The sequence below is a fragment of the Protopterus annectens genome, chromosome 8.part0, assembly GCF_019279795.1.
Source record: "Protopterus annectens isolate FY-2018-M chromosome 8.part0, PAN1.0, whole genome shotgun sequence".
Classification (NCBI taxonomy): domain Eukaryota; kingdom Metazoa; phylum Chordata; order Ceratodontiformes; family Protopteridae; genus Protopterus; species Protopterus annectens.
Genome location: NC_056741.1, coordinates 1,753,438,265 through 1,753,465,102, shown reverse-complemented (window position 1 = coordinate 1,753,465,102; position 26,838 = coordinate 1,753,438,265). Strand labels below are relative to the sequence as shown.

At 36.9% G+C, this 26,838-nt stretch overlaps 1 protein-coding gene across 2 annotated transcripts in view; it reads right to left on the bottom strand.

Annotated features, from left to right (window-relative positions):
- LOC122809618 (cytochrome P450 2J2-like) overlaps positions 1-26,838 on the bottom strand; it is an 898,680-nt gene that overhangs the window by 182,723 nt on the left and 689,119 nt on the right. For both annotated transcript variants that reach the window (XM_044081250.1, XM_044081251.1), the window contains 2 exons: positions 24,132-24,319; positions 15,577-15,718 (listed from right to left, as the gene is read on the bottom strand). In XM_044081250.1, the coding sequence (XP_043937185.1) occupies positions 15,577-15,718; positions 24,132-24,319 (330 nt within the window). The remainder of the gene's footprint in view (positions 1-15,576; positions 15,719-24,131; positions 24,320-26,838) is intronic.

Sequence of the window (26,838 nt, the reverse complement as noted above, 5' to 3'; positions counted from 1 at the left end):
ATGATAAACATGGGCATTAGTTTCATGACTCCGGTCTATGCTAAAGTTGCCTAGTAGTTACATTTTATTTTTCAACAGTGATCTAAGAGCAGGTGTCTTCTGCTGTGTCCTTGGTATAACTGAGTGGGACACATACATAACCCAAAATGGTCTGCCTGACTCAGTTAAGTTGCAAGGCAATAAGTAATGAATGCATTGCTGTGATATGAGGCAGCAGGGTTGTGTGGGTTGTGGAAGAGAGGTTGTTTTTAACTATGAATCAACTCCTACTGCACCTCTATATGTTCCATCTTTTCTAAGGAGATGATATTGATTTTCGACTATCTATGCATTTTGGAGATGCAACTTCAACTAGAATTCAAAAGACTACAAGGATACCTTGATTTTAAAATTTAAGCTAGCAGTAAAATAGAAGAATTTTATTTCATACATTTTTGATAATAAGGCTACCATTAGGGGTGGCGAGCATCTCCAATCTGGGTTTCGGTGAATATTAAGGAGAATAATGCACAACAGGTTGCCATACCTCTCAACTCTCCCTAATTTTGTGCAGCATCCTTGATTTTGCCTCATATTTTTATCCCACCTTTGTAAAATCTTTAATTTTGGATGAATCACTATCAGTGACAGTTGGTCAATAATGCCAGGCATTAGAGTTTCATATTTCTTCATCCATCCATGCATCCATCCATCCATCCATCCACCCACCCATCCATCCACAACCCCTTTACTAATTTTTGCACATGGGGTTGGGGTGTCACATCAGCAGTGACAATCATCTAGAGTCAATGTTCACACTGTCGGGTGGCTAGCCCTGCCACAGTTATTGTTCTGAAAATTCATGTTGATTCAAAACCTGTTCATCTATTAACTTTTTAAGTGAATTATAGTAATACTTAGAAATGTCCTTGATTTTGGGCCTCTGTCTTCCCTTTGCTTTTGTACAAAATTCTTGCATGAAGAAATTGAGAAGATATTGGAGGTGCTGAGTTGAGATGGACATCTGTGCCTTACAGTAAAATGTGTAATATGCACCTGTATGGATCTCTGGCTATGTACTAATGTGACAATTTGTACAGGATGTAAAAGTTAGGGAACCATACTAGAGTTTGCGATGAATCCACATGGGGATTACAGTGGAGGCACACTTGGCTTAATCTACTGGGAAGAGCTATGAAGTTTTACATAGGATGAGAAAAGGAAGGGCGACACTGCAGCATAGAGTTAAGCTATGCAAAATAGTGTAAGACAATGACCTGGTAACCTGTCAGTATTCATGCAGACAAATTCATATTGACTTGATGGTTGGAGTCTATTAGCAAAGAACCAAAAGGAGAGTTACAGCTGAATGTTGTAGAAGTAGTCTGAAGGATGAAAAAAATGAACTGGTTCATCTGACAATTTTGTTCAATGTGTATATGAAATGGCAAAGAGGAGCTAGAACTGATGAAGCAGAAATGATGCATGATCAGTTGGATGCCATTGAGCCAGCCAAAGACAACTGTGTGAAATTCATGACTTGACAGCTGAGGCAGGCAGGAAAACAGTTGGAATAAAAGAGACAACACTTAACAGTAATGGAGAATAAGGCAAGAAAGTAGAATGTAAGACTATATGGTGTCCTGAATGCAGGGAAAAATGAAATTGATAGAAGTATGCTAAAAACAAGATAATGTAATGGGATGGCTTTATGAACGACAACTTAGGAACAGCACTTATGAAATGCTTGCCACTACCAGATATCTGAGGTTGGGTCTGAAAATAGGCCAGTTTTTAACCTATAAAAAATTAAATAAATATTGTGAAAGTTGTGCCAATAAAAAATATGTCTGTGATGGAGATGGAGATATTTGTGGATGTGATATGAGGGAGTAAGCTGAGGGGACTGAATTTATATTATCTTTCCCTGTCATATTGAAGGTAGTAGGAAGAGAAGTTAGTCTAATTAAAGCCATTTGGAAAATAAGACAATTACCATTGGATGTAACACTGTTATGGAGGTAGCAAGTATAACAGACACTGCTGAGAGGAATATTTTAGGAGGTATAGATTTAGAAGGGAGGACATACTGGATTCAGTTGTGAAGAAATTATCAAATATTCTCGATATCTCAAAACCAATATGGGAAGAGAGGCATGAAAGTTCTATGCAATGTTTGAAATGGGGGCATGTTGAGAGTTACACTTGATCAAAATAAGGTAAAGGGTAATCTCAGCCTTCTAAATCTTCAAACGTGACTAAACGGAATCTGGATAACATTAAGGTATTACTGCTCAATGCAACAAGTCTTCACAAAAAATCTCCACTCCTTACAAACACTTCTTATCCTGGAAAACATTGACATATATCATCATAGAGACCTGGTTTAAGACCACTGAAAGCATCTGTCAGTGCCTACCACATGTTCAAGCCCACCACACTATATAAATGCATTAGTGTCTCCATATTCTTAAAAAATATTTTCATCTCCCGACTTGTTAGACAAGATAATGAACTGATACTCCATCATGTCCAACTTGCTTTTAACAAAACCACTTATCATAGGGACCCCTCTATGCCCCCCCCCAACTACTAACTAGTATGGGTTTCCTATGTATTAAGCCAAACACTACTCTTTTATTAGAATTTAATTACCCATCCTTAAACTGGGAGACTTATACATCCCCAAACATGTATGCTGGGGGATTTCAGGACTTCCTCAATACAAACTCCTAGGGTCAGTTAGTCACCACCCCAACCAGTGGAAATAAAATCCTGGACTTGGTCCTTACAGTATGAAGTAGCTTTGTTCCTCACCAATTATTAGTTACTTCCTGTTTAAATCAGACCACAAGTCACTCGCATTAACCATAAAACTAAAGCCTGAAGCATCTTCTAATACCTAGTTATTCAGAGATTACATGAAGCTCAGTTTACTAAAATTAAGTGATGATCTGGCTAAATGCAAAAGCCCCTTCCATCTTGATGGCCCTACTACTTAGGCAAAATCCTTCACTGTCAGACTCTATACACATGCAAATAGCTGCATAGCTGCATCATCCCCCTCAGAATAAATGCAGTGCCAGCTTCAAAAATAAACCCCTGTTGTGGAACCCAAATCTAAACAGATTCTATAATAAAAGAAAAAATAATTGTATAGAAAAATAAATCCAATTCTCAAAGAGCCAAAAATGCTCTTACTCAGTTAAATATGGTACTCCAGACACCGTTGAATCAGCCAAAGCAAGATATGAGGTAAAACAGTCATCCAGGCAAAAGACAACCACAAAACGGCAAACCCTGTCTATTTAACCTGATTTACTTTTTCAAAAGAGTTAGTGAAGAAGTGAATGACGGCTAAATAATGCACACCACATATCCAGACTTTGCAAATGTGTTTCACACTATCCCATATTCAGGTATCATAAATTAACTATCCCAGCTAAATATCAATCTATATGCAACATGTCTGATAGAAAACTGACTCACAAATAGAACACATGAAGTCATAGTAGGCAGCAATACTTCCTTCGAAAGGCATGTCACTAATTGTGTAGCTCAGGGTTCAGTCTCTGGACCATGCCTCTTTGGCATTATTTCTCAGACATCAAAGAAAATGTTAAGGGTTTGTGGCTGACCAAGTTTGTATATGACTGCAAACTTGGTGTCATCATAAACTGCTCAGAGGATACAAGGATACTTTGAGAAATCCTTTTTCAAACAAACAGCTGATGTCAAAACCATGGACTTAAACTAAATGCCAAGAACTGTATCTTTTAGCAAGCATGGCTTCCCCTTGTAACTATCATATTTGACAATGCACATCTGAAAATTGATCCTGTAGTTAGGGATTTGAGAACCTATGTCAGCAATAAATTGTCCATTGATTACCATGTATCCACTGCTGGAAGGAAGTAATTTTTCATTGCACAGCTTGTACTAAAAAGCATTGCGTCCAAGTCCAGGGATGAAATTGTTGCACTGTATTCTGTACACAATGCTTTTTCACTTAAAAAAAATGAAAGCTCTAAATCATAAACCCTATGCATACCATTTCAAAACCTTGTCTCTTTTCTCAGTGGCATGCAGTTTACTTACAGGTTAATTCTGTCTCATGTATAGAGCTTCAACAGACCCTTTTCTTTCAGATCTATTTAAGTCCTATGCTATTATAAACACCCACTCAAGGGATTTTTGTCGGTTCTACAAAGTAAATAGAATAAGTTGGAGGGATAAGCATGTATCACAGAGAATACTGTTTCTATGGGACTGTCTTCTACTCCACGTAAAGCAAAGTACTTCTCTTACTCTATTCAAATGCAATTTGGATGAATGGATGAGTAGCCACAAACCCACTCCTGCTTTAGCACCTTTGTCCATCATGCACAGGAGAAACATGCATATTTCCCAATATATCCCTGTTTGGCCCATCACTAAGTTATTCATATGCAAATTATAGGAGCAGGAAACTACCAGGGGAATGCAAAACTAGGCTGCTTAACTCATTCACTTCAATGGAGCTCAGGAAATTTGCACTGTAACTTCCAATGGGAGGAGCCTAAGCCTTTTGACAGAATCAAATTATGCCCTTACATTTCAAACAAATGTTCATATCTCTGGAACCATAGAGGTTATGAAAGAAGTATAAATAGCAAACTCTTCAGGACAAACTATTTTTGTAGTGGTATTATTCTTTGGGTTCTGGGACTTAAACCAAGTTTTATAAGTCACAATAAACATAGTAACCATTACATTTGTAATATTTTATAAACAACTTACAATATCTCAACAACCACTCAACTTGCACACATACTGTCAGCAGCATTGCATTCATCTAGCTGAGCGCTTTTATATGAGGCTAAGGAGTTCTGTCTGTGTTACTTGGTTATTGAGATATTTAGAAAAATGGGAAAATTATAGCTATATAAATTAATATCATAGAAACAACAGTTATCTATTTATCTGTACTAGACAGAGGTCAAATATTAATGCACTTGAGTTTGCCATTGTGTAAGCTATAAGATGAAATCTTTTAAAACCTTGTATATAGCATGTTTTTTGAATTATTAATGCAAATATGAACAAGCAATATTTGACACCTAGAGATATCAGTAGGAGTTAACTGCAAATGCACCTGGAGGCGTCACTTGAATGTAATGAGTTAAGATCATAACAGAACAATAGCATAGTATGTACATATAAACCTATGTACCTACAAATGTAGCTGCATTCAATGAATGTAAATGAGTGCTAAATGATCCCAGCATGAGTAAGTGTTTATTTTACAAATAAGTTCTAAAATGCTTCTTTTTTCTCAGTAAGGTAATTGTTTCCAAAAATATGCAGGACAGGAAACTCCAAACACACAAGTGGAGAATGGCAAACTCTTTTAATTAATTAGTTGACAAGTGGAGAGTGGTTCTTCTTCATTCAGCTTATCCCAGTTAGGGGTCACCACAGCATATCACCTGTCCGCTCATGATTGTCAGTGGCATTTTACAGTGTTGAGTTGCCATCCCGGCATCCAACCTATCACAGAAGGCACACACACATGCACTCACACCTAGGGCCAATTTAGAGTGTCCAGTCCACCTAAAGCATGTCTTTGGGAAGTGGGAGGAAATCAGAGCACCCAGAGGAAACCCATGTGACCACAGAGAGGACATGCAGACTCCACGCAGAAGGCACCCCAGTCAAGGATTGAACCTGAGAAACTCTTGCTGTGAGGCAGCAACACTAACCACTGCATCACCATGTCCGTCGTGACAAGTGTAGAGTGGTAAACTCTTTTAATTAATCTTCTTTTTTCCATTACTGGGAAATCACAAAAAATGGCTCAATGTACCATAACTAACCAGGAACCAAGAACACCGAAAATAGGTGCACTGGAGACCGCCCATAGATTAGGGTATTCTTAAGGCAGGAAATCAATGAATAGAAATTAGTAGTTCAAAATTTATAAAAGTATTTAATCAGGTTGAATGCTTTCATCCTTCAAGAAATAAATACAGGACTTCTTCAGAATAAATAAAACAGTTAAACTCCACCTCTCCATATTTAAATGGTCACTCAGTACTTTCCTAATAATGTAATCTTAAAGGTAAAGCACGCAAAGAAATAGCACTATATAACCAACATGTAGTAAATAGTGTATACTTTATGCACAATAAAATAAAAACATTAAATTCAATCCTGTTAATAAACCTAAAGTGTCATTTGCAAGAAACAGAGAATTTTCTGTCATTGAATCCATGTTGAAATATGTGAAACATTAAAATGTAAAAATATGTGAGTGTGTATAAGACTCTATAGTCAAAACCTTTCAGTCACCAAAACAATTTTTTTTTTACAATTTCTACAATAAATGTAGTGTATTAAATCAATAATGAGTTGGTATTTTATTGTTTATGAGTCATGGACTATTTACTACATGTTGTATATATAGTGCTATTTTGGGTCTATATTATATTCTCGAAAGCCGATAATGTTGAATCTGACATTGTTGGCATGAGAATATCGAATGCTCAGAATCTCGAGTGTGTAAACAGAAGTCTCCATAAGGGGAAATTTCCATTTACTGAAATGTAGTCCGGTCTCGGAGTTGGTATAATTAAGTAGCAGGGTAATGTGTGTGTGTGTGTGTGTGGGGGGGGGGGCTTAAACCTGTTAGGGTAAAAATTTAGTTTTGATTTTATTTTTTTTTTCATTTTCAAAGTTACGGAACTTTGACAATATGGTGTCGACCATATTGTATTCGATGTTCCGTAACTTTGATCCGCTATTTTTATGTGCAAAATAAAGAAGAAAATAGTACACAACTATATAAAATTTAATAACAGGCAAAAGAAAAGCTTTCATGTAGAAATGCTTCCTCAAGTGAATCAAAAACTTCACATGCATATCTTATATACAATTAAAACAATTCAGTTAACTTACAAATAATATAGCAATTAAATATGATTAAATAATCAATTCAATGATTGTTTAAGAAAGGGTTTAAAGGGGCAGTGTTCATTTAGACTTGGTATATTAACAGAATTTAATGCACACAAAAAGGACTGAAGCCAGAAGCCCGCAGGAATAAATAGGTGAATAGGTATACAGTTACTTCAAAACAAAGAGAATCCTTGATGTCAGAGTCCACACTTCTTTATTGCAACACAGTAAATGCAAGCACTTTCATCTCTGTCAGTTCAGAGACTTTATCAAGATACAGAAAGAAACAGGAAATACCCCATATATTACCCTGACCCAATTAATACCTTAACCAATCATCACACAATTAATTTCCTTCACCTTCAACCTACAAGACTTTTTTTTAAACTTCCCTAAAACAAAAATATATTATAATCAATAAAACCAAGTCTCAATGCAAGTTCAAGATACATATTTATAAAACACACATATAAATATATATACACATACAGAAAAAAACAAAACTTCCCTAAGAATAAATACATACATACTAAAAATGTATTAAAAAACTTCCATGATTGAAACATTCATATAAAAGGAAGAAAATTAATGCACTCAAAAGGCATTCACCTTTCAAGTGCCTTTAATTTAAAAAAAAACAAGCCAGGGAAAACATATCATTTAATCCTGGCCAAACAGTTGCATTCATTCTAAGCTGCCAGTATGCTTCCAACCTTTCTAACTACAAAGTCCATGCCCCCCACCTCGGATCCCTTTTCAGCACATCAATAACAACAAACTTAAAATAATGTCCCTCATATTCCATACAATGCCTAACTAAGGCATTCAGTTTATTCTTCAGTCTAATGTCCCTGACATGCTTATAGATTCAATTCCTAAGTTTCTTCTCAGTTTTTCCTACATAGAAGCAGGGACATTGCACACATAAAGCACAATAAACAGCCCTCTCTGAATGGCAAGTGCACTTGTCCCTGAAACTGAAGGTCTTACCATTGATGGTTGCTGATGATCCCTCCATAATAAAACCGCATTGGTTACATGTCCCACATTTTTTCATGAGATCTTCACTAGGGTCACTTCTAGGGCTCTTGAGTAGGCTTTTCAAACATCTACCCTTCCTATAGACCACCACTGGGGCATTACTTATACATTTCCTGACCTCGTCACAAGACAACAAAATCATCCAATTCTTGTGCAAAATATCAGAAATTAATCTGCTATCTGCACTAAATGTTGTAATAAACACAGACTTAAAGTTTCTGTCAGCCCTCGGTGTTAGTACACAATGCCATAACAGGGTCCCCTATATTTCTAATATCCATTTCCGATGTATCATTAATTGCCCCATTCCCTACTTGGGATAAGATAGCCTTGAAATGCCCCCTTTCCCTTTTGTTAATAACCTCAATCATTGCCTCATGGACCAATAAAGGGGGATAACCTCTCCTCAAAAATATGTCCCTCAAAACATCACATTTATTTAAGAATGATTCAAAAAGGGACACTATGTGGGCTGCCCTGACAAACTGTCCCTTAATGACTGTTTTTTTCTGCTTGAAAGGATGTGCACTGCTGAAGTGTAACAAACTATTTGAATAGGTCTCTTTTCCAAATATTTCAGCAGTAAAGGACCGGGAACCCATATCTTTGAATCATTTCACATTTAGGTATGAAATTTCATTCCTTTCAACAGTACGTGTGAACTTCAGAAAGGGGGTAGAACTATTAATGTAAGATAAAAAATCAGATATTAGGTCAAAATGGCCATTCCAGAAGATAAAAATATCATCCAGGTATAAAGTTTTGATAGGATTAGAAGAAAAACATAAGAATTTAATAAATGTTACAACGAAAGATAAATATAAGAATTTCTGGGAAAGAATAAGTTTAGGAAAAGATAACAGTTCCGTAAATTAAGATATGAAAAAATATCACAATAAAATCTTTTTATGGAAATTGAATATAAAAAAATGGAGGAAAACAGACAAGAGTGGTAATCAGATATAATGAATGAATATTATTACATATACCGATAGAAACATTTAGGAAAGGAAGAGAGAGAAATGAGATTAAGATACAACTTGCATGGGATAAATAAATTATGAATGTAATGATTGGAGATTGACAATAGGCAAATTGCCTGTTAAAGCCAATGTGCCTTACAAAAGAATTCAAGAAAGGGTGTGTATCTATTGCAGGGAGGTTGAAACAATGTAACATGTTTTTCTGAATTGTTCAAGAGTGAAAGAATTATGGGAAAAAGGTTGTGAAGATAAGATATTGTACAGTTTAAAACACGTTGAAGCTAGAAATATAAAAATGATAGAATATGGGTATTAGAGCAACAACAAAAATAGATGACTGAGACTGATTAAAAATGTTTTATGTTTTATGGACAATATGGAATGAGAGATGGAATATAATTAAATTTAATGGGAAATGGGTATTGTCTGAAATTTTGAAGAAAATATGTCTATTATTTATAGTAGATTGTATTATATGGTAGATGAAAAATGTAAATAATTGTAAATATATAATATGTAAATAATGTGTATACATTGTGTTACTCAATAAAGAACCCCAACTCTTTTTGATTGGTGCCTAATACTACATGGAGCAGATAAATTTCCATGCACTACAAAAAACTATGATCAGACCACAGATTATAACATGTTCTTGACATGGATGCATTATATTCATCTGAGCTACCACCAACTCAAGCAGATGTGACCTGGGATTAACATGTCTCCTGCAGGATGACATACTCACAAGTGCAGCATCCCCCTTATTCTACATTGCAGTGTTAACAATCAGTCTACCCAGTAGGAGAATAGAACTCATAACATTCAACACCAGAGATGAGTTTGCTACCTGTCATGCCACTGACACTATCTACATTGCTTTGATAGTGATACATACCTATGTTTGAAATACACATACATCTGGTACATTTGTTTGGGACAGCAAAAAAAACAAACAAACAAAAAAACACTGAAACCAATAGTAAGAACACTTTTTTTTTCAGTGATTTTATATTTTATGCTAAATACCACAGCAAATGTGGGTTTAGGATGTATGCATTGCTTTCTTTATTTCATCTGTGCAATGGTTTAATTAGTATAATTACTAGTAATGAAGTTTGTAAACAATGAGGGTAGCAATGTGTGGGATGAAAGTTGAAGAGTTAAGAATCCAAGGGTAGACAATGAACCATAGATATACAGTATAAACAATGTGGTGGCTAAAGTCAGAGCAGCTGAGGCAATTTAACTACATGGCAAGTACATATCTAATTTCATAGGGTTCATGATTTCCTATAAGATTCCTCTTATTCCAACTGTGCTGCATGGAAGTGCATTGAGCCATGGCATATTGAAAAGACTGAGTGTATATGGAAAGTTTATATCATGGTTATAGGGATTTGTTGATCAATTGAAATGCTTCTTAAAGTTATGACTGAAAAATAATGGTGTAACTAAAACATAGATTTCCTTCAACCTTTCTGGTTGATGCTAGTTGTTGATAGAGGTAATGCTGTAGTGAAATCAGAGACATGATAAAGAAGGGTAGAATGTCAAAGAACATGAAACTGACAATGAATAGTGACAGAATGGAGTGGATACCAACCATTTATTACATGAAGTAAGCTGGTAAAGGCAAGAAAGTTGATGTAAAACTGTGGGGAATATATATGCAAGATGATTAGTGGAGTAAGAATAGGTTAAGGTAGGTGGAATGCCTTGGTAAGGATGATTTGGGGCATTTAGCACACACTATCATATGCCAGCGTTACTGTTAGGATTGTCTGTTCTGATGACAGAAGACAGTGAGGAGAGAAATTTAGATAACACTGTGGATATAGGAAGGATATTGCAAACAGTGTTAATTATAACAAACTGGGAATGGAAACAAAATGCAGATTATGTGAAGGAAGTGTTTGGTGGGCATACAGTAGGCAAGTGTTAAGTAAATTGAGACTATGAAAGGGAGGATGAGATATTATACATGCCCAGCTTGCATCCCAGAATAAAGATAATGGAAAGCAAAATTAAGTAACTAATTATTGTTATGGAAGAAATTTTCATTTGTATTTAATACTTTAATACATAGACTACATTTCCCATTCACTTCAAAGTATAACAAAGTAACATCACAAGTTGCTTACACTGAATATGCATACTCAACATCCACAAAATAAGCATGTTTACCTAAATTTGCCCGGTATAAATACAACTCATTGTTTCTAAGTTGATAAGAAAATAAAATATAAAATAAAAGACAGACTTCAATTAGCTGATAGAGAAATAGAATACTGGCAAAGTGGACTTGATTCTAATTATCCAAACTCAGTGAATCTTCTTCTTCCGGGTTAGGGGTCACCACAGCAAATCAACTGTTTGCTCATGATTGGCAGTGGAGTTTTATGGTGCCAAGGTGCCAGTCCGGCACCCAACCTTCCACAGAAGGCACAAGCATACACACACTCACACCTAGAGACAATTTGGAGTGTCCAATCTTTGGGATGTGGGAGGAAACTGGAGCACTCGGAGGAAACCCACACGACCACAGGGAGGACATGCAGACTCCGCACAGAAGGCACCCCAGCCAAGAATTGAACCAGAGAACTTCTTGCTGTGAGGTGGCAATGCTAACCGCTGCACCAACGTGGCCGCCCATCCAAACTCAGTGAATCTAACTAAAACAAATCTATAAAACTAACAAATCTTAACATAACTAACACTACACTATTAAATGCATTAAAATGAACTGTAACTACAAAAAGAGAACAATAATTACCTCAGAACTAGACTACAAAGCCACCCATAAGGCAACCAAGTCATAAAAACTTGTGCAGACTATCTAATGCCCTTATTCAGTTGAAACTGAAGCAGTTAATATAGCCTATTAAAGTCAATGGGAAACACCATTCATAAAAAAAAAATAAATAAAAGGATAAATTGTGAGGATCTGATTTTGTGTGATGTGTGAAATATCTTGTTCTGTAGTGCTGGTAAACTCATTTATTCATTCTTGTCTTTACCACTCATCACAAAACTTGTTCTCTAAACCTACAGGAGAAATACTGTGCATACCAAGAGACGACAAATGATGTACTACTCGAGACATCTTCATTCTTCAAACCAAGTTAAGCACTTTTCTTCCATTCACTGGGACTTTATCAGAACAAAAAACACCCAACATGCTACAATTGTTTTGCAAAAGATTTTAAAAAATTGCATGACAATGTAAACCAAGTTTTACCACTCTTCAATATACAAACCAAACTCATAACCTTAAATATATAACACTCCTATTTCTTCACTAAAACAGTAATAAATATTGTATTGTTAAACATATTCCCATCCATTATTAAAAGTTGTATGAATCTAAAAAGGTAAAGTATAAAAATTATATATAAAAACACATAAACTCACAGCCTTGCTGCTCTCATCCTAAGCACACTGCTAATTGATATAATTTCATTAAGACCAACCTGATTTGCCACCTTAATTGCCTGGACTCCAACATAGTTTTCCAGTCTCCCTCCTGAGCATTCCCTGAAACCTTTTCTAAAATTAAAAATAAAAAATTGATAGAAGACTGACAAGATTCATTATGTTTCACTATGGCATCAGTAAATCTCTTGAGCCTGTCACCCAAACTTCCCAAAATTCTCTTGTTGAACCTCACATTCCATCTTCCCTACATAAAAACTGACACATGAAAAAACAAATAATGATTTACATTAATTCCTTCATGTGGAAATCATACCAAAGCTGATATTTCCACCAATATCTGTATATATTGATATATTTGCATGCTTTGTACCTACCACATTTAACCATCTTGCCAACCTTTGTGCCCACTATCTTTGTATTCTCTAAAGTTTGTTTCACATTTATGTTCCTTTTGTATGTTAACATGTATTCACTACCCACAATACTCAATCCGTGAAGGCAATGTTCCAATGTTTCTTAAGAATGTCCTTCACAGCACATGCATCCATCCCATAAAAGCACACCATGGAATTCATCCCTTCTTTGCAGTAATCATGTCTCTTCTTTAATTCCCTCATAAACTTTTTTTTCATCCACCATTCTCATAATAGGCTGGTACTTGTATCTCTCCCAGATGAGACCTCATGCTTGATTTTTATCCAACAACTTTGGGCATTATCTCTCTAACAACATATTTTTTGTTCAGTTAACTCTAATTCAAATCAACTGTCAAAAGAGATAAGTCATGAAATCCTAATCATCCACCCTTTAACCAATCCTCTTTTGAAAATAAGGATGGCAGCTGTTGAAATGTAAATAATCATTACTGAATGTAGGTTTCCTACAGAAAGCAGAACTGTAACGCATGTTCCTCTCACCTGTAGTAATCAGCATGTCCAGAAAATTAATACTAAGTACATCATATTGTAAAACAAAACATAAAAGTTTGTAGTACCATTCAAATATTCAAAGAACCTTTCTAACACTTCCACCCCAGTCTACATGAAAAATATGTCATCCAAAAAGTGTGTGTACAATACAACTCAACTCATGAATTTAGTCATAAATACCATATTGAGCTCTGAGTACCATAAAATATTTGCAAAAACTGGTGCTGTTGCAGCCCCCATAGCCACCCCTAAATGTTGTTTGTAATACTCGCCCACAAAGTAGAAAAAATTATTAGCTAAAACAATGTCAATACATTCATACATCAAAGATATTTTATCATGTCATAAAGGAGTAAAGGAAGAAATAGCTTCATAAACCAAACTAATCCTAGTTCATGCAGAAAAATAATGAACAGATCTTTTATGTCCAAGGTGAAAAGAATACCTGCACCAATAAACTCAATGTCTGATAATTGACTTAAAAACTGTCACAAGCCCTTTACAATGTAAAATTGTCATCATCAAAAAATGTTTAGTTTAGTGATTACAAATATAGGTAAATACTTAGCCTTTCTATTCATTAGGGGCACACTTTGACTTAAAGAGGTTGTTTATATCCTTGTAAATCTAGAGATACCAAAAGTGCTGGTATCAGACTTTTTAAGTATCAAAAAATGAAGCCTTCAGGTGTCATCATTTGTTCCATAAGCTTGTTGTTTAAAAGGTCATCAATTTTAGAGTAAGTAATTAATTTTTCATTCCTTGAAACAACTTCAGAAACAATGTAATTACTTAACATCATGTACAATCTATTGTAATAATAGTGTCCATAAAAACCACCCTCCCCTTTGTCAAGCTTCATGACCCTTAGATTCTTCTCAGCCATCAACGTCTTTAATAATTTTGTTTCTTTGGGCCTTAAATTGTAAGACTTATTTTTATATTTTTTGCCAAGTTTCCTAAACTCCCCCTCAAACAGAGATTCAATTAACTGTAAACTTGGATGAAAAGATGGCTTAAAAATACTTTTTCTTTTTATATTATGTATAAAAGTTCCCCCCAAAACACCGGTAAAACAAAATGTCATAATTTTACTTCTTAGTAAACATTTTAAAATCAACGAGTTGTATAGTACTGACATGTTGAACTGGTAAAAAATTGAAGCCGTACTCCAATAAATTAAAGCTTGCCTCAGTCACACTCATACTCATGTAAATTATACATGTCAAGGCCTTTTCTAGAGACACAAATATCACCCACTTACCGGGTACTCCATGATCATCCAATAAACCACCTGTATTACCCGGATTATCACTGTCATCATAGCTAAAAAACTTGCTGACCTGAAAATCAAACCTTGGCTATGCATATGTACTCTGTAACATGCCTTAGATGCAAATTCAGTGTGTTTCTGCAAGGTCAAACTTGTCATAATATATTGTTTTAGTAAACATGTAGTTCTAGATTGTATCACACATTTGTTATTTTCGATAAAACTTATTTAACTTATCTAAGACAAACTGTCCAAAACATTAAGAATATTTGATGTAAAAATAAAATGCTTCTCATTTCTTATTAAAATTATGAATATCTAATTAAAATTAAGTGACATGTTTGTAATAATCAAAAAGTACATTAATATAACGTCGAGTTCAACCTGTTACAAGTGGCCATGAAAAGATCAAAGGTCCAGACTGCTAGATAAGTGCTCTTTCAAACTGACATACTAACAATTCTAATGGCACTTCTTTATTTGCAAACAGGAAAATAGAAATTGTTGTTTGTCATTAGAAAAAATAAAATGTCATCTGCTTTTCTTATAATGTCAAAGTGTTGATTATTAATATTATCATTTCCATGACACTACAAACCAGTGAGCATGAAATTATCTGAACAAACACTTTATTCACTATATAGTTAACTATGTGTTTTTCTTTTCCCATGTCAAGCTCCTTGCAGCTTCTATAAACAGTGTAGCAACTATAAAAATAAGTCTGGACCTAAGTGTACAAGTGTTCTCCAGAACTACAAAAATAAAAAAAAAACTGCAAACTGCAAAAACAAGTATTATAAAGGAATGATGTTTCATGAAAAGATCAACGAATGTAGCACAATGAGCAATATGTACTGCAATTACATGTCTGGAATCCATGCAAACATATCGTTGCAGGTAGACGTTTGCTTAATTATATCATAGCATGCAAGTAAGTCAGTGTATTATGTGTTATTCGGACTCAGTAGGAATGTGCATCCGTGCAATTTTATAACATTACCTATTGAAAAGGGTAAAAAGGCTTCTGGTTTCACAAAAGCACCATCTTTATTTAAGAAGTGGGGAGGATAAAATTCATTAGGATGTTTCCACTCTAATTCATCATAGAGCACTGAAGTCATGTCAGGCAATATCCGTGTACCCTACAAAAAGAAGATATTTAAAATAAAACAGATGTCTGATATTTGTACAAAGCAATTCAATTCAATTCTGGGGCAACTGCTAAAAAGCTGAGAAAGAAGTAAGGTCCAAAGAACATTTAACTGTATCTTCAACTTAAATAACCATTAAACACAGAAAAATAACAGATCAGAGCTGTGCTACTGACATTTAATAAAGTAATGCTGAAAAGTCAGATGAGTTGCTCCATTAGATTGGGAACCATTATGATATTCCATGAGAGATCAAATTTAACTCATAAATACTTCCAAAGTTAATAATAACTTTATGACAAAAGTGGATGCAAAATTAACAATTCAGCAATGTATGAAAACATATCTATACAATCAGGCATTTATCTTTAAAATGGCAAAAATCTAATTGTGAGAAGAGGTAATTAAAATATATGACCAGGCTTTTCCTGCCTTACAAAAAGACATGACTCATATGTTAAAGTTATGAAAGTATGAAGAATGTTTTATCTACAGTTAGTTCTTGTGTAGAAAAATTTGCCTTTTTAATAACATAGTTTTTTTCAATTGCACAGGTCAGTATTTATTGTTTGCAGTGTGTGTGCATTACTCTGTTGATACTTCTTCCAGGGCTATGGTCACTGGTATGGTTTTAAGAAGGCTTGCGTGGCTGCATTCTCAGAACCTTCCAGATGATGTTAAAAATGATATTTTAATTTCTCCCTTGGATAGAGATTTAGTGTTTGTCTCAGCTACTGCAGAGGTGATCAAAAACCGTGATGAAAGGGGCAAGCTGATCCAGAGAACCTCTAAAAATTTTAGGCCTCCTTTTCCAAATTGTGCATGATATTTTCTTTATCCTCATCCAGTTTTGGCAAAAAACAGACTAAATAGTCTCAACAAAATTCAGGTAAACATATGTTTAAGAAGAAGTGGCAAGGAGGTTCCAAAAAGAAGTCTCAAACTTCCCAAAACCAAGGACAGTCCAAGAAGTCTGAATGACTATTCAAGAGAACTTGTGACCCCCCCCCCCCCACACACACACACACACACATTCTCCTCCAAAAACTCTGAATCTCCATTTATCTCTTTGGCAACAGATTGTTTTAGACAAATGGATTCTGAAAATCATTCATCAGGGTTAAGATGGCAGTGGGAGGAAATTCCTCCTTTCAATGAGGTCATTCCTCATCCAGCAGATCAGACTGTTTTATTTCCACCTGTTCTTCATCACATGTTGCCCAAAGGAGTGAATATAACCAGTTCCTCCTTCCCAGGTGTGGAAGGAGTTTTATTCAAGGATGTTGCTAGTCTCAAAGAAAGAAAATCTTTGAGACCAGTTCTAGGTCTCTCTTTCCTAAATCTGTTTGTGGTAGTGTCCAAATTCAGTACAATGTTGCTGCCTCTTCTTCCTCTTTCAAGTTCCCTGGTAACACTAGACTTAAAAGATGTTTATTATCACATTCCTATTCATCCAGACTTCTGATATTTCTTAAAGTTTTGTGTATCTGGATCACATTATCAGTTCTCTGACATACTCTTTGGACTATGCACTGCACCAAGAGTGTTCACAAAGTGTCTAGCTCCAGTTATAGTCTATTGCAGGCAACATAGTATCAACATTTTTCCATATTTAAACAACTTGCTTATCTCTGTAATGTCTTTTTCAAAAGGTCAGGAATTGTTCTCTTAGGTGAGGATTCCAAGAGAACGTTCAAATAGCTTTCTTGACTCCCTCACACACAATTGTGTTCCTACTATGGCAACTAGGCATCTCAGTTCAAAGAACTTTTCTTCCGCAGGAAAAAATAGATCTTTATTTAGATATATGTCCATACCTCTCAACTGTACAGATTTTTGCAGAATGTAAAGATTTTTGTCTCATATTTTTTCATTTTTTCATAAAATTGTAGTTTTCTGGAAAAATCATTGGCAAGTTATCAAATATTAATGCCAGAAAATAATGACAGACATTTGAGTTTCAAACTTCATACTCTTCAGAAAAATTCATTGTGATACAAAATCTGCTATGCTATTAACTTTCTAAGTTTATAGGAGCAATATTTAAAAATTGTCCCTATTTTTGCACCTTTGCGCCCCCCCCCCCCCCATTACTTATGGCATTGTCCAGATTTCTTGCTTTAAGAGGTCGAGAGGTATATTTTCCACTCAGACTTCAGTCACCATGAGGGAATACCTCACAGATTTGGGTCTCGTGGCATCTATGATTCTCATGATATCCCTGGCAAGACTCCACATGAGAAAGATACAGTGGTATCTGAAATTTGTTTGATCCCAGCATCAATACCCATTATCTTTTCAGATTACAGCATTGGGGTTTGTCAAAAGAGAAATCAGTTTGTAGAGAAAACAGATATTTTTAAATCAAGGTCACCCCTTCTCCCACCCTGCTCCAAAGCAATCAGTCACACAGATACTTCAGACTTTGCTTGGAGAAGCAGTTTCAGGAGAGACCATACTTCTCAACTGCACAGATTTTTGCAGACTGTCCAGATTTTTGCCTCATGTTTTTTGGTCCATTTTTCATAAAATTGTGCTTTTCTGTCAAATTAGCGGAAGATCATTGAAAATTGAACTTAGAAAATAATGACAGACGTGAGTTTCAAACTTCATACCCTTCAAAAAATTCATGCTAATACAAAACCTGTTCTTCTAGCAACTTTCTAAGTTTGTAAGGGGAATATTTAAAAATTGTCCCTCTTTTTGGGCTTTTGTCCCACATGAATTTATGGCTTTGTCCAGATTTCTTGCTCTAAGAGGTTGAGAGGTATGGGAGAGACAGATAACAGTGCAGGGGATCTCAGACGCCAAGGATGAATGCAAGCCCATAAATATCAAGGAAATACTTGCTTTGATCAAGGCACTCAATTCTATGAATGATCTTTCATCCCCAGGACCTCTTCACATGGTTACATATATTAACACAGTGATGTGGTACACCAACAAGCAAGGGGGAACCAGGTTGTACCTCCTTTCTAGACTAGCCATCTTAGCTTCAGAGCACATTCTCACTCTACAGGCATCCTACATTCCATCAGAGCAAAATTGTGCAGGGGACAAACTGAGCAGGAACAGAGCAGACCCTCATGAATGGAAACCAGATACAGGAGGTCTTCCAAGATTTGATCCATTCCTGAAGCTGACCTGTTTGCCTCCTCTCTGAACAATCAACTGGTAAAATTCTTGTTCCAGGACTCCATGCCAGAAGGCCTAGAAGACAGATGCCTTTTCTTATCTTCAATCAGAAATGTTCCCGTATACCTTTACACTCATCAGAAAGAATCCCCCAAGATCATTTTGTTGACTCCCTTCTAGTCCAGGCAACTGTGCCTCTCCCTTCTTTTGGAAATGGCCAGGGGAAATTACCACAAGCTTCCTTACAGAATGGCTCTACTCACACAAGTACATGATTGTTTGATACAGCCCATCAGTCATCTTCAACTGACTGCCTGGATGATAGGGTCTTAATTCCTTTTAGGCACTTGTTTTCAGAGAATGTGCAGCAGGTACTAATGGAGGCAAGAAAGCCTGTGACCAAAAACATCATATAATTAGCAAATGGAAAAGATTTTCTAATTGTGCCAACAACATAACCATCACCCATTCAGGGCAAGTTCTTCTCTGGTTTTACAATATTTGTGTAAGTTACTATCCTATGGTGTTTCTTATTCCTTAATTAAGGCTCATTTCTCGGCCATTCCATGGATCCTCCTCTTTCATGGTAGTCACATGTCAAATGTTCTTGAAAGAGGTTTTGCATAACAGGCTGCCAAGTAAACCGGTGACCCCTCCTTGGGAACTTAAACACTTGCTCCATTTGAACCAACTAATCTGGATGACTCGAGGTTCTTGACATGGAAAACAGTTTTTTATTGATTGCTCTGACCTATGCAAGAATGGTATCTGACTTGCAAACTCTTACAGTGAGTTAATCCTACTTCATTTTCCACAAGGTCAGGGTTTCTTTTTGAGAACTAATCCTTCTTTCATGCTTAAAGTGGTACCTGAGATTCCTTTAAGTCATGAGTGTACATTGCCTTATCTGCCACAGTGTGCCATACTTATGACATCTATCACATCAGTCATGTACCCCACTACAACACTGCTTCTGCTGTACAGCAGCCTAATGTCATTTATCCTACTATTGCTGTGTATCTCTTTAATTATGTGGTCCTTTGCTAGGACTTCCATTCTATTCAATACCTAAATCATGACTATGAATCGCAACTACAAGTATAAAGTACTCTGAGGAGTTCAAGAGAAAGAGAAGGATAATGAACTGCATGTATTACTCAAAGAAGTCCATATGGCGAGAGGTGGGCTGGATGATAAAGTGTTATTTCGTTCCTAAGCAGAAGGAGAAGGATTGTGTCTATCTCAAGACTGACCACGTAGATGTCCAGAGAAAGTTATTTACTTATGGGATTATGAAAGCTTTTCTAGGACACAACATGCATCTCTGAAGAATCTGGAAGAAGGACAAATGCTGATAGCTGAGCTGTTTACTGATGTACCTTATAGCTCTCAATTGTTACTCTTTTCACAGAATGCCCCCTGATTTTGCCTTATATAGTTTTTGTCTGCTGCTCATATAATTTGTAATTTTATGGCAAATTATTGAGGAGTGCAGTCACTAGACTTCATATCCTTTAGAAAATATAAGGAAATACAAAAAGGTTTGTTCTAGCAACTTTCTATGTATGTAAGAGCAATCTGTCCCTGGTTTAGGGCATTTGTTCATAGGTTCATAGGTTCATACTACGCTATCTGACCTGGGGCAATTATAAGCCTAGCCCGATTCTGTATTGCTTGCGCCACCCCTTGATTTGAGTATACTGTGCCCTTTTTAAGGTTTAGTGTACTGTGCCTCTGTCTAATAGTGACACGGGAGTAATCCCTAGGACAACCCTATGATTCCCCATCCACTTATCGAGATTCTTCTTGAAGAGATTCAGTGAGGTGCTCTGCCTCACATGAACTGGAATTCTATTCCAGAGCGAAGGGAGCCTCTGGGTTATGAACCTGTTCCTCCAGCAAGTTCTATTTATTTCTGTGCTGAGGTTCAAGTCCCTTGAGCATGTGGCTCTAAGGGATTTAGATTTACTGAGGTGGAGCATGTCCATTAATTCTGGATTTGACATAGCTTTGTACGTCAGGCATAGATCGCCTCGAAGTAGGTGGTATGCAACTGAGTAGAGCTGGAGTTTTTTTAACTGAGCAGCATATGGCATCTGTTTGAGACCCTTGATCCTCTTGGTGAGATACTTTTGGGGTCTTTCTAATTGCTGCAGGTGCCAGGTAAGGTACATCCCAAAAGGAGCATTGTATTCTATGATGGGTCTGATGAGGGATGAATAAAGGGGCACGATTACCTCTCTTGATCTAGATGTGAAACCCTTTGTGATGAGGTGGGCTATGTAGAAGGTCTTTCTAACCACTTTGGCAATGTGGTTTTCAAAGGAGAGATTGCTATCAACTTGGGTCCCCGGGTCCCTAATAACTTTCTCTGTACTTAATGGGTTTCCGCCTATGTGGTAATTTGTGGGCACATTGTTTTTGCCAAAGGGTATGACTATACATTTTTTGGCATTTAGCTTTAAACCATGGCGCTGGCACCAGTTATCTGTCTCTGTGAGACCTTTTTGAAGGATGTTTGTGTCAGCTGGAGAGTTGATTATGGCACCCAGTTTGCAGTCATCTGCGAACTTGGTGAGCCGTAGTCTTCCCACGTTTGCCTGTACCTCGGAAAAGTATATACCGAACAAGAGTGGTCCCAGGACAGAACCCTGTGGGATGCCACTTGTGACCAGTTTTGAGTCTGACATGGGTCCAGCAACTCTCACTCTGTGGGTTCTGTCTTTGTGCCAGTTTGCAACCCATTGTGTGACATAGAGGGTTTATATTTAAGCTGGATAGCTTATCTATGATGCCCGAGTGGGGTATTGTGTCAAATGCCTTTGCAAGGTCCAGATAGACTGTGTGGACTACCTTCCCTTCATCTATGGCTTTGGTGACTGTTTCAAAGAAGTCAACCAGGTTCAAAAGGCAGGATCTGCCCTTGACAAAGCCGAACTGGGTAGGATCTAGTGTCTGTAGGTCCCCAATGTCTTTGTTTATGAGCTCCATGATGATCCTCTCCATAGCCTTGCAGACTAAGCTAGTCAGGCTTATGGGGCGATAGTTTCCAGGGTCCGTAGAGGCTCCACCTTTGTGGAGTGGGACCACTGTTGCTGTACACCATTCTGTGGGCACATATCCTGTAGTGAGGCTGAGATTGTATAGCTGTTTTATTTGAGGGATTAGTTCCTCTTGTAGTTCATGTAGGATGCAACCTGGGACGCCATCTGGTCCCATAGAAGCAGTGTTTTGCTTTGGAGAGGGCAGCCTTCACCTGAGCATCTGAGATGTTTGGGAGGCAGCCCTCTGCCGGGATAGATACTTGCTCTTTTGGGGGGGGGGGGTGGAGACGTTTGCACTGAACCTGTCTGCCAGGATATTGGTGATGTCTGTGGGTTCAGTGTATTTTTTGTCGTTTAGAATCAACTCAGAACAAGTCTGGGAGTTGCATCCCGGGTTTCTAACATAACTGAAAAAAGCCTTATGATTGTCTTTGGTGTCCTGTACAATTTTTCTCTCGAAGCTGGCCTTGGAGGATTTTATGAGGGATCGTAATTTTTTGCTAGTACTGATCAGAGATGCCTTCCCTATTAGGGATTTTGCTCTATCATGTAGTAGTTTCCTCCTTCTGTTGTACAGTTTATTTGTGGCAGGGGTCCACCAGACTGGACGCCTGCCTTTGGATGACTGGGTCTTGGTTTTGTTTGGGATAGCATGATCCATGCATTCCTGGAGATGTCCGTAGAATGCATTTATATAGGATTCTGCAGTTTGGGCTGTAGTTTCCACTGGCCCTGGGGCCTTGAAGGATTCCACTTCAGTTTTGAGAAGTGAGAAGTTCGCTTTTGAGAAGTTTTTCACTGTGGTTTTCTGGGCTGGGGGTGGGGTCGGGATGTGGACATCCAGTGAAATTAATTTATGGTCTGATCTTACCAATGAGGGATATACTTCTGGTGTGGAGCATAGAGTCCCCATGTTGGTAATGATCAGGTCTAGTATGTTGTCCCCTCTTGTGGGAGTGGTGACTAGTTGTTCCATAGCATTTGAGTTTATAATTTCCAGGAATCTTTGGGCTAAGGTGCTGGGGCTTGAGAAGTGCTCCCAGTCAATGTTTGGGTAGTTGAAGTCGCCCAATATAATGGTGTTCGGAGAGATCTTCATGTTCTCCAATGTTTTCAGGAAAGCCGAATGGGATTCCTGACTTTGAGAGGGTGGTCTGTAGGATGCTATAAACTGAAAAGCAGTTCATTTTATTCTCCCTGATTTATGAGGTAAGAGGTTAAGAGCTTTCTGTCACAATGGGGTAATCAGGTGAGAATTCCAAGAAAAAAATGTTAAGTCCATCTTTTGGCAGTAAAAATAGAAAACATACACATGGATGCTAAAGAACAGTCTGTGCCATGTGTGACTGTTTATTGATTGATCCAAAATGTTATCCTATTGTCAAGGTTGTACATTTAATAACTATACATTTTCCCAAGCTTTGTAATTCTATGTGAAGTATGAACAGCAAAAGAAAATATGCTTTCAAAGCATTTTGCTTTAGATACAGCCTATCTACTACTGTCCTATAGTTTAGGTAAAGTATGTAGGTAGCTTTAAGTGTCTGAACAGGCAAACCAGCACTGTGTAGAGAATGAAGTCCTATACCTGCCAAAATATTTGAGGTAAAGGCACAAAATATGATTGAGTTTGGGATGTCAGAAGCATCGATATAGGCATTATGCCAGAGAACATCTAGGAGCTAATGAAAGGGTCCCAGCCAATAAAATAGTCCCTTACTTGGGACTGGCCAGCCTTTTAGGTATGGCCTTGGCCAATAAGGCAGCTCAGCCTTGATCTTCTGTATCTGAGCTGGGGTTAATCAATATGGCATTGACTCTTCACCTGATCTAGGAAAAGTGTTATGTGAAAGGATTTTTATCTACTTCTGAATGGTTTAATTCTCCAACCCTGCCTAAATGTCACCTATTAAATACTACAGTAAATGTATGTATGCATGTTTTTCATTTATTCAGAACACCTAAGAACTGCCTGTTGTTGCATTCAGTATATCAGGTGCTAGTCCACCAACAGTAAACAGTAGCACTTGGTGCATTTTTTGCTATCAAATAATGCATTGTCTGTTCATTAGTGTAACTATGTAATTGTATTCTTTATTCTTTATTCCCAATGTCTGTTATTCTTTCATGCAACTTTAGAACAACACTAACCGTCTAAGAGACAACACAATACTTAAATCAATAATATTAATAGGAGTAATTTTTTATAAAAATGGAAGACAAACCTTTGGGATGGTGTATCCAAACAAGTGTGTGTCCTTCAATGGAGAATGTGGTACTGCAACAGGTGCAATATTTCCAAAGCGTTGAACTTCATGAATGACCGCTTGTGTGTAGGGCATGCTAGATCTATCTTCATACTGAAGTTTCCCTTTAGTCTGAAACACTGATTTAATTTCTTCATAACATCTAGCTGCAGAGAGAAAATTCAAATGACATACCATAAGCATGCATAAGCTTCATTTGCAGTATCCTACAAGGAAAAATTTGTCAAGCAAATGCTTGAGCGATATTAATGTTTGATAAATGCTAAAAATGTAATGCATCATTACACAGTGTGTTTAGGGTAATGAGCACTATGATGTGCGAGGAGAATAAAAAAAATAATACCTTATTATACTTTATTTCCATTTGGTAAGACTCCAGAGTGCATCAGTTAAAAAAAAAGTTGTTTCTCAGTTAATGGTGGCATTTACATTGCAGCCCTGCAAAAAAGAAAGTCTGGATATATGGATTAACATATATATGGGTATGCCTACACGTATCATACAATACAGCTGGTAGGGTAGCACTGAGGTCCAATAACCACTTCCTGCTCAACTTAAATCCCAGAACAAATAAGATCTAAAACAACTGCTGTCTTTTAACAGTGACTTAAATAAGCAACTGATGTCACCATGTTCTTGGTGGGGCATCTCATAATGTACGTATCTGCCATGGATACCAACTGCATACACTTGTCAGTAATGCCAAGTCACTAGACACTCCAGGGAAAACCATCAGAATATGCTATTATCATTGTTTAGCTTTTTGTTGAGCCTTACTCTTTCTAACTTCCAGGACTTTAGTACACCAGGACTGTTTGTCAAAAACTGTTTCTTATAGTTCTTGCAAATTCATATTCATAGCATCTGTAATTATGTCTAGCCATCACATCCTCTCTCTTCCCTTTCTTCTCCTCTTGCCTTTGATGTTTCCCAGCATCAGTGTTTTCACTAATAATCCCTGATTTCCAAGTATGTGACCAAAGTATGTGAGTTTTAGTTTTACTAATTTATGTTTTTGTTTTGCTACCAGGCTTTCCAATGAACAGTCTTAGTTTATTTCCTTAAATACTGATTGTCTTGATGTTCTTTAGTTCTGTTAGAATGACTGAGTAAAATTAAAGACTCCTTTGAATTCATTCTTCCTACAAATACAAATTACTCAAAGTAAGTTAATGTAATTTTATTATAAACCTCATAATCTGAATGAAGGTTTTCCTGTAGACTCTTTATTAACTGGTCTTTCAAATGTTTTTTTGATATATATATATATATATATATATATATATATATATATATATATATATACATATAAATGTGTGTGTGTGTGTGTGTGTGTGTGTAAAACTTCTGATTAAAAATATTGTGGTGATGAAGATGAACCCATACAATGAATGCAATTGTAACTAAATTCATTTCTGCAATATAAACATCAGAAATGAAATCCCAGAAAAGAGACACAAAGAATGTTATATCTCAATAATTAATTTAGGTGCACTATTGTTTATACTGTGTTGGGCGGCCATGGTGGTGCAGCAGTTAGCATTACACTCTCACAGCAAGACGTTCTCCGGTTTAATCCTCGGCTGGGGTGCCTTCTGTGTGGAGTATGCATGTCCTCTCTGTGGTTATGTGGATTTCCTCCAGGTGCTCCAGTTTCCTTCCAAAGACATGCTGTAGGTGGATTCGACACTCTAAATTGGCCCTAGGTGTGAGTGTGTGTGTGCCTTCTGTGGAAGATTGGCTGCTGGGCTGGCAACTCGACCCCATAAAACTCCACTGCAAATCATGAGCACACAGGTGATCTGCTGTGGCAACCCCTAACTGAGAAAAGAAGATTGTTTATACTGTTTACATGGAAAGCATCCTAGTAGAATGGTTTGGTAATAGATTATGCAGATAACATCAAAGTGACTTCAGTTGCTTGCCTCACTGCAGAAGGCAGAACAATCACAGAATTATGCCTCATTCATTTTAGGTTTTGTGAACTCATCTAAAACTGCCTCAATGAAAGATGATTTATTTACCTCAGAATATATATAAAGGAATGTTTTTGTATTCAGGGACACTAGCTATATGCTATTGTACAACAAAAAATAAAAAAAGATATTCAAAAAAGTCAGGAAATTATTTTTCAAAACACTGTACTGTAAAAAGTTTATGCATTTGTCACACTGGTAGTTTGTGTGCTTGCATGTGAGGTACTGTTTTGCAATGTTGTTTGATTGTGTTCTCTGTACGCCTTTCCCAACATCTGCTTTCAACCATTTAGCCACACACACACACACACACACACACACACACACACACACACACACACACACACACATACACACACACACACACACACATACACACACACACACACACACACACACACACACACACACACACACACACACACACACACACACACACACACACACACACACACACACACAAACTTTTGGAGCTGTTTCTTGCTCATTACTTTCTGCTTATTTTTTAAAACATTTTAACTCTCTCTCTTGGGTTCCAAACCTCAGCCTTTTGGAAGAAGAGCTCTGCATCTCATCTCTCCTGCACCTCTGTTATGTACTTCACTTCAGTAACTCATCTCCTGTATCTGTTTACTTCCCCGCAGTGACTAATCTCCTACATCTGTGTACTTTCCCTCAGTGGCTCATCT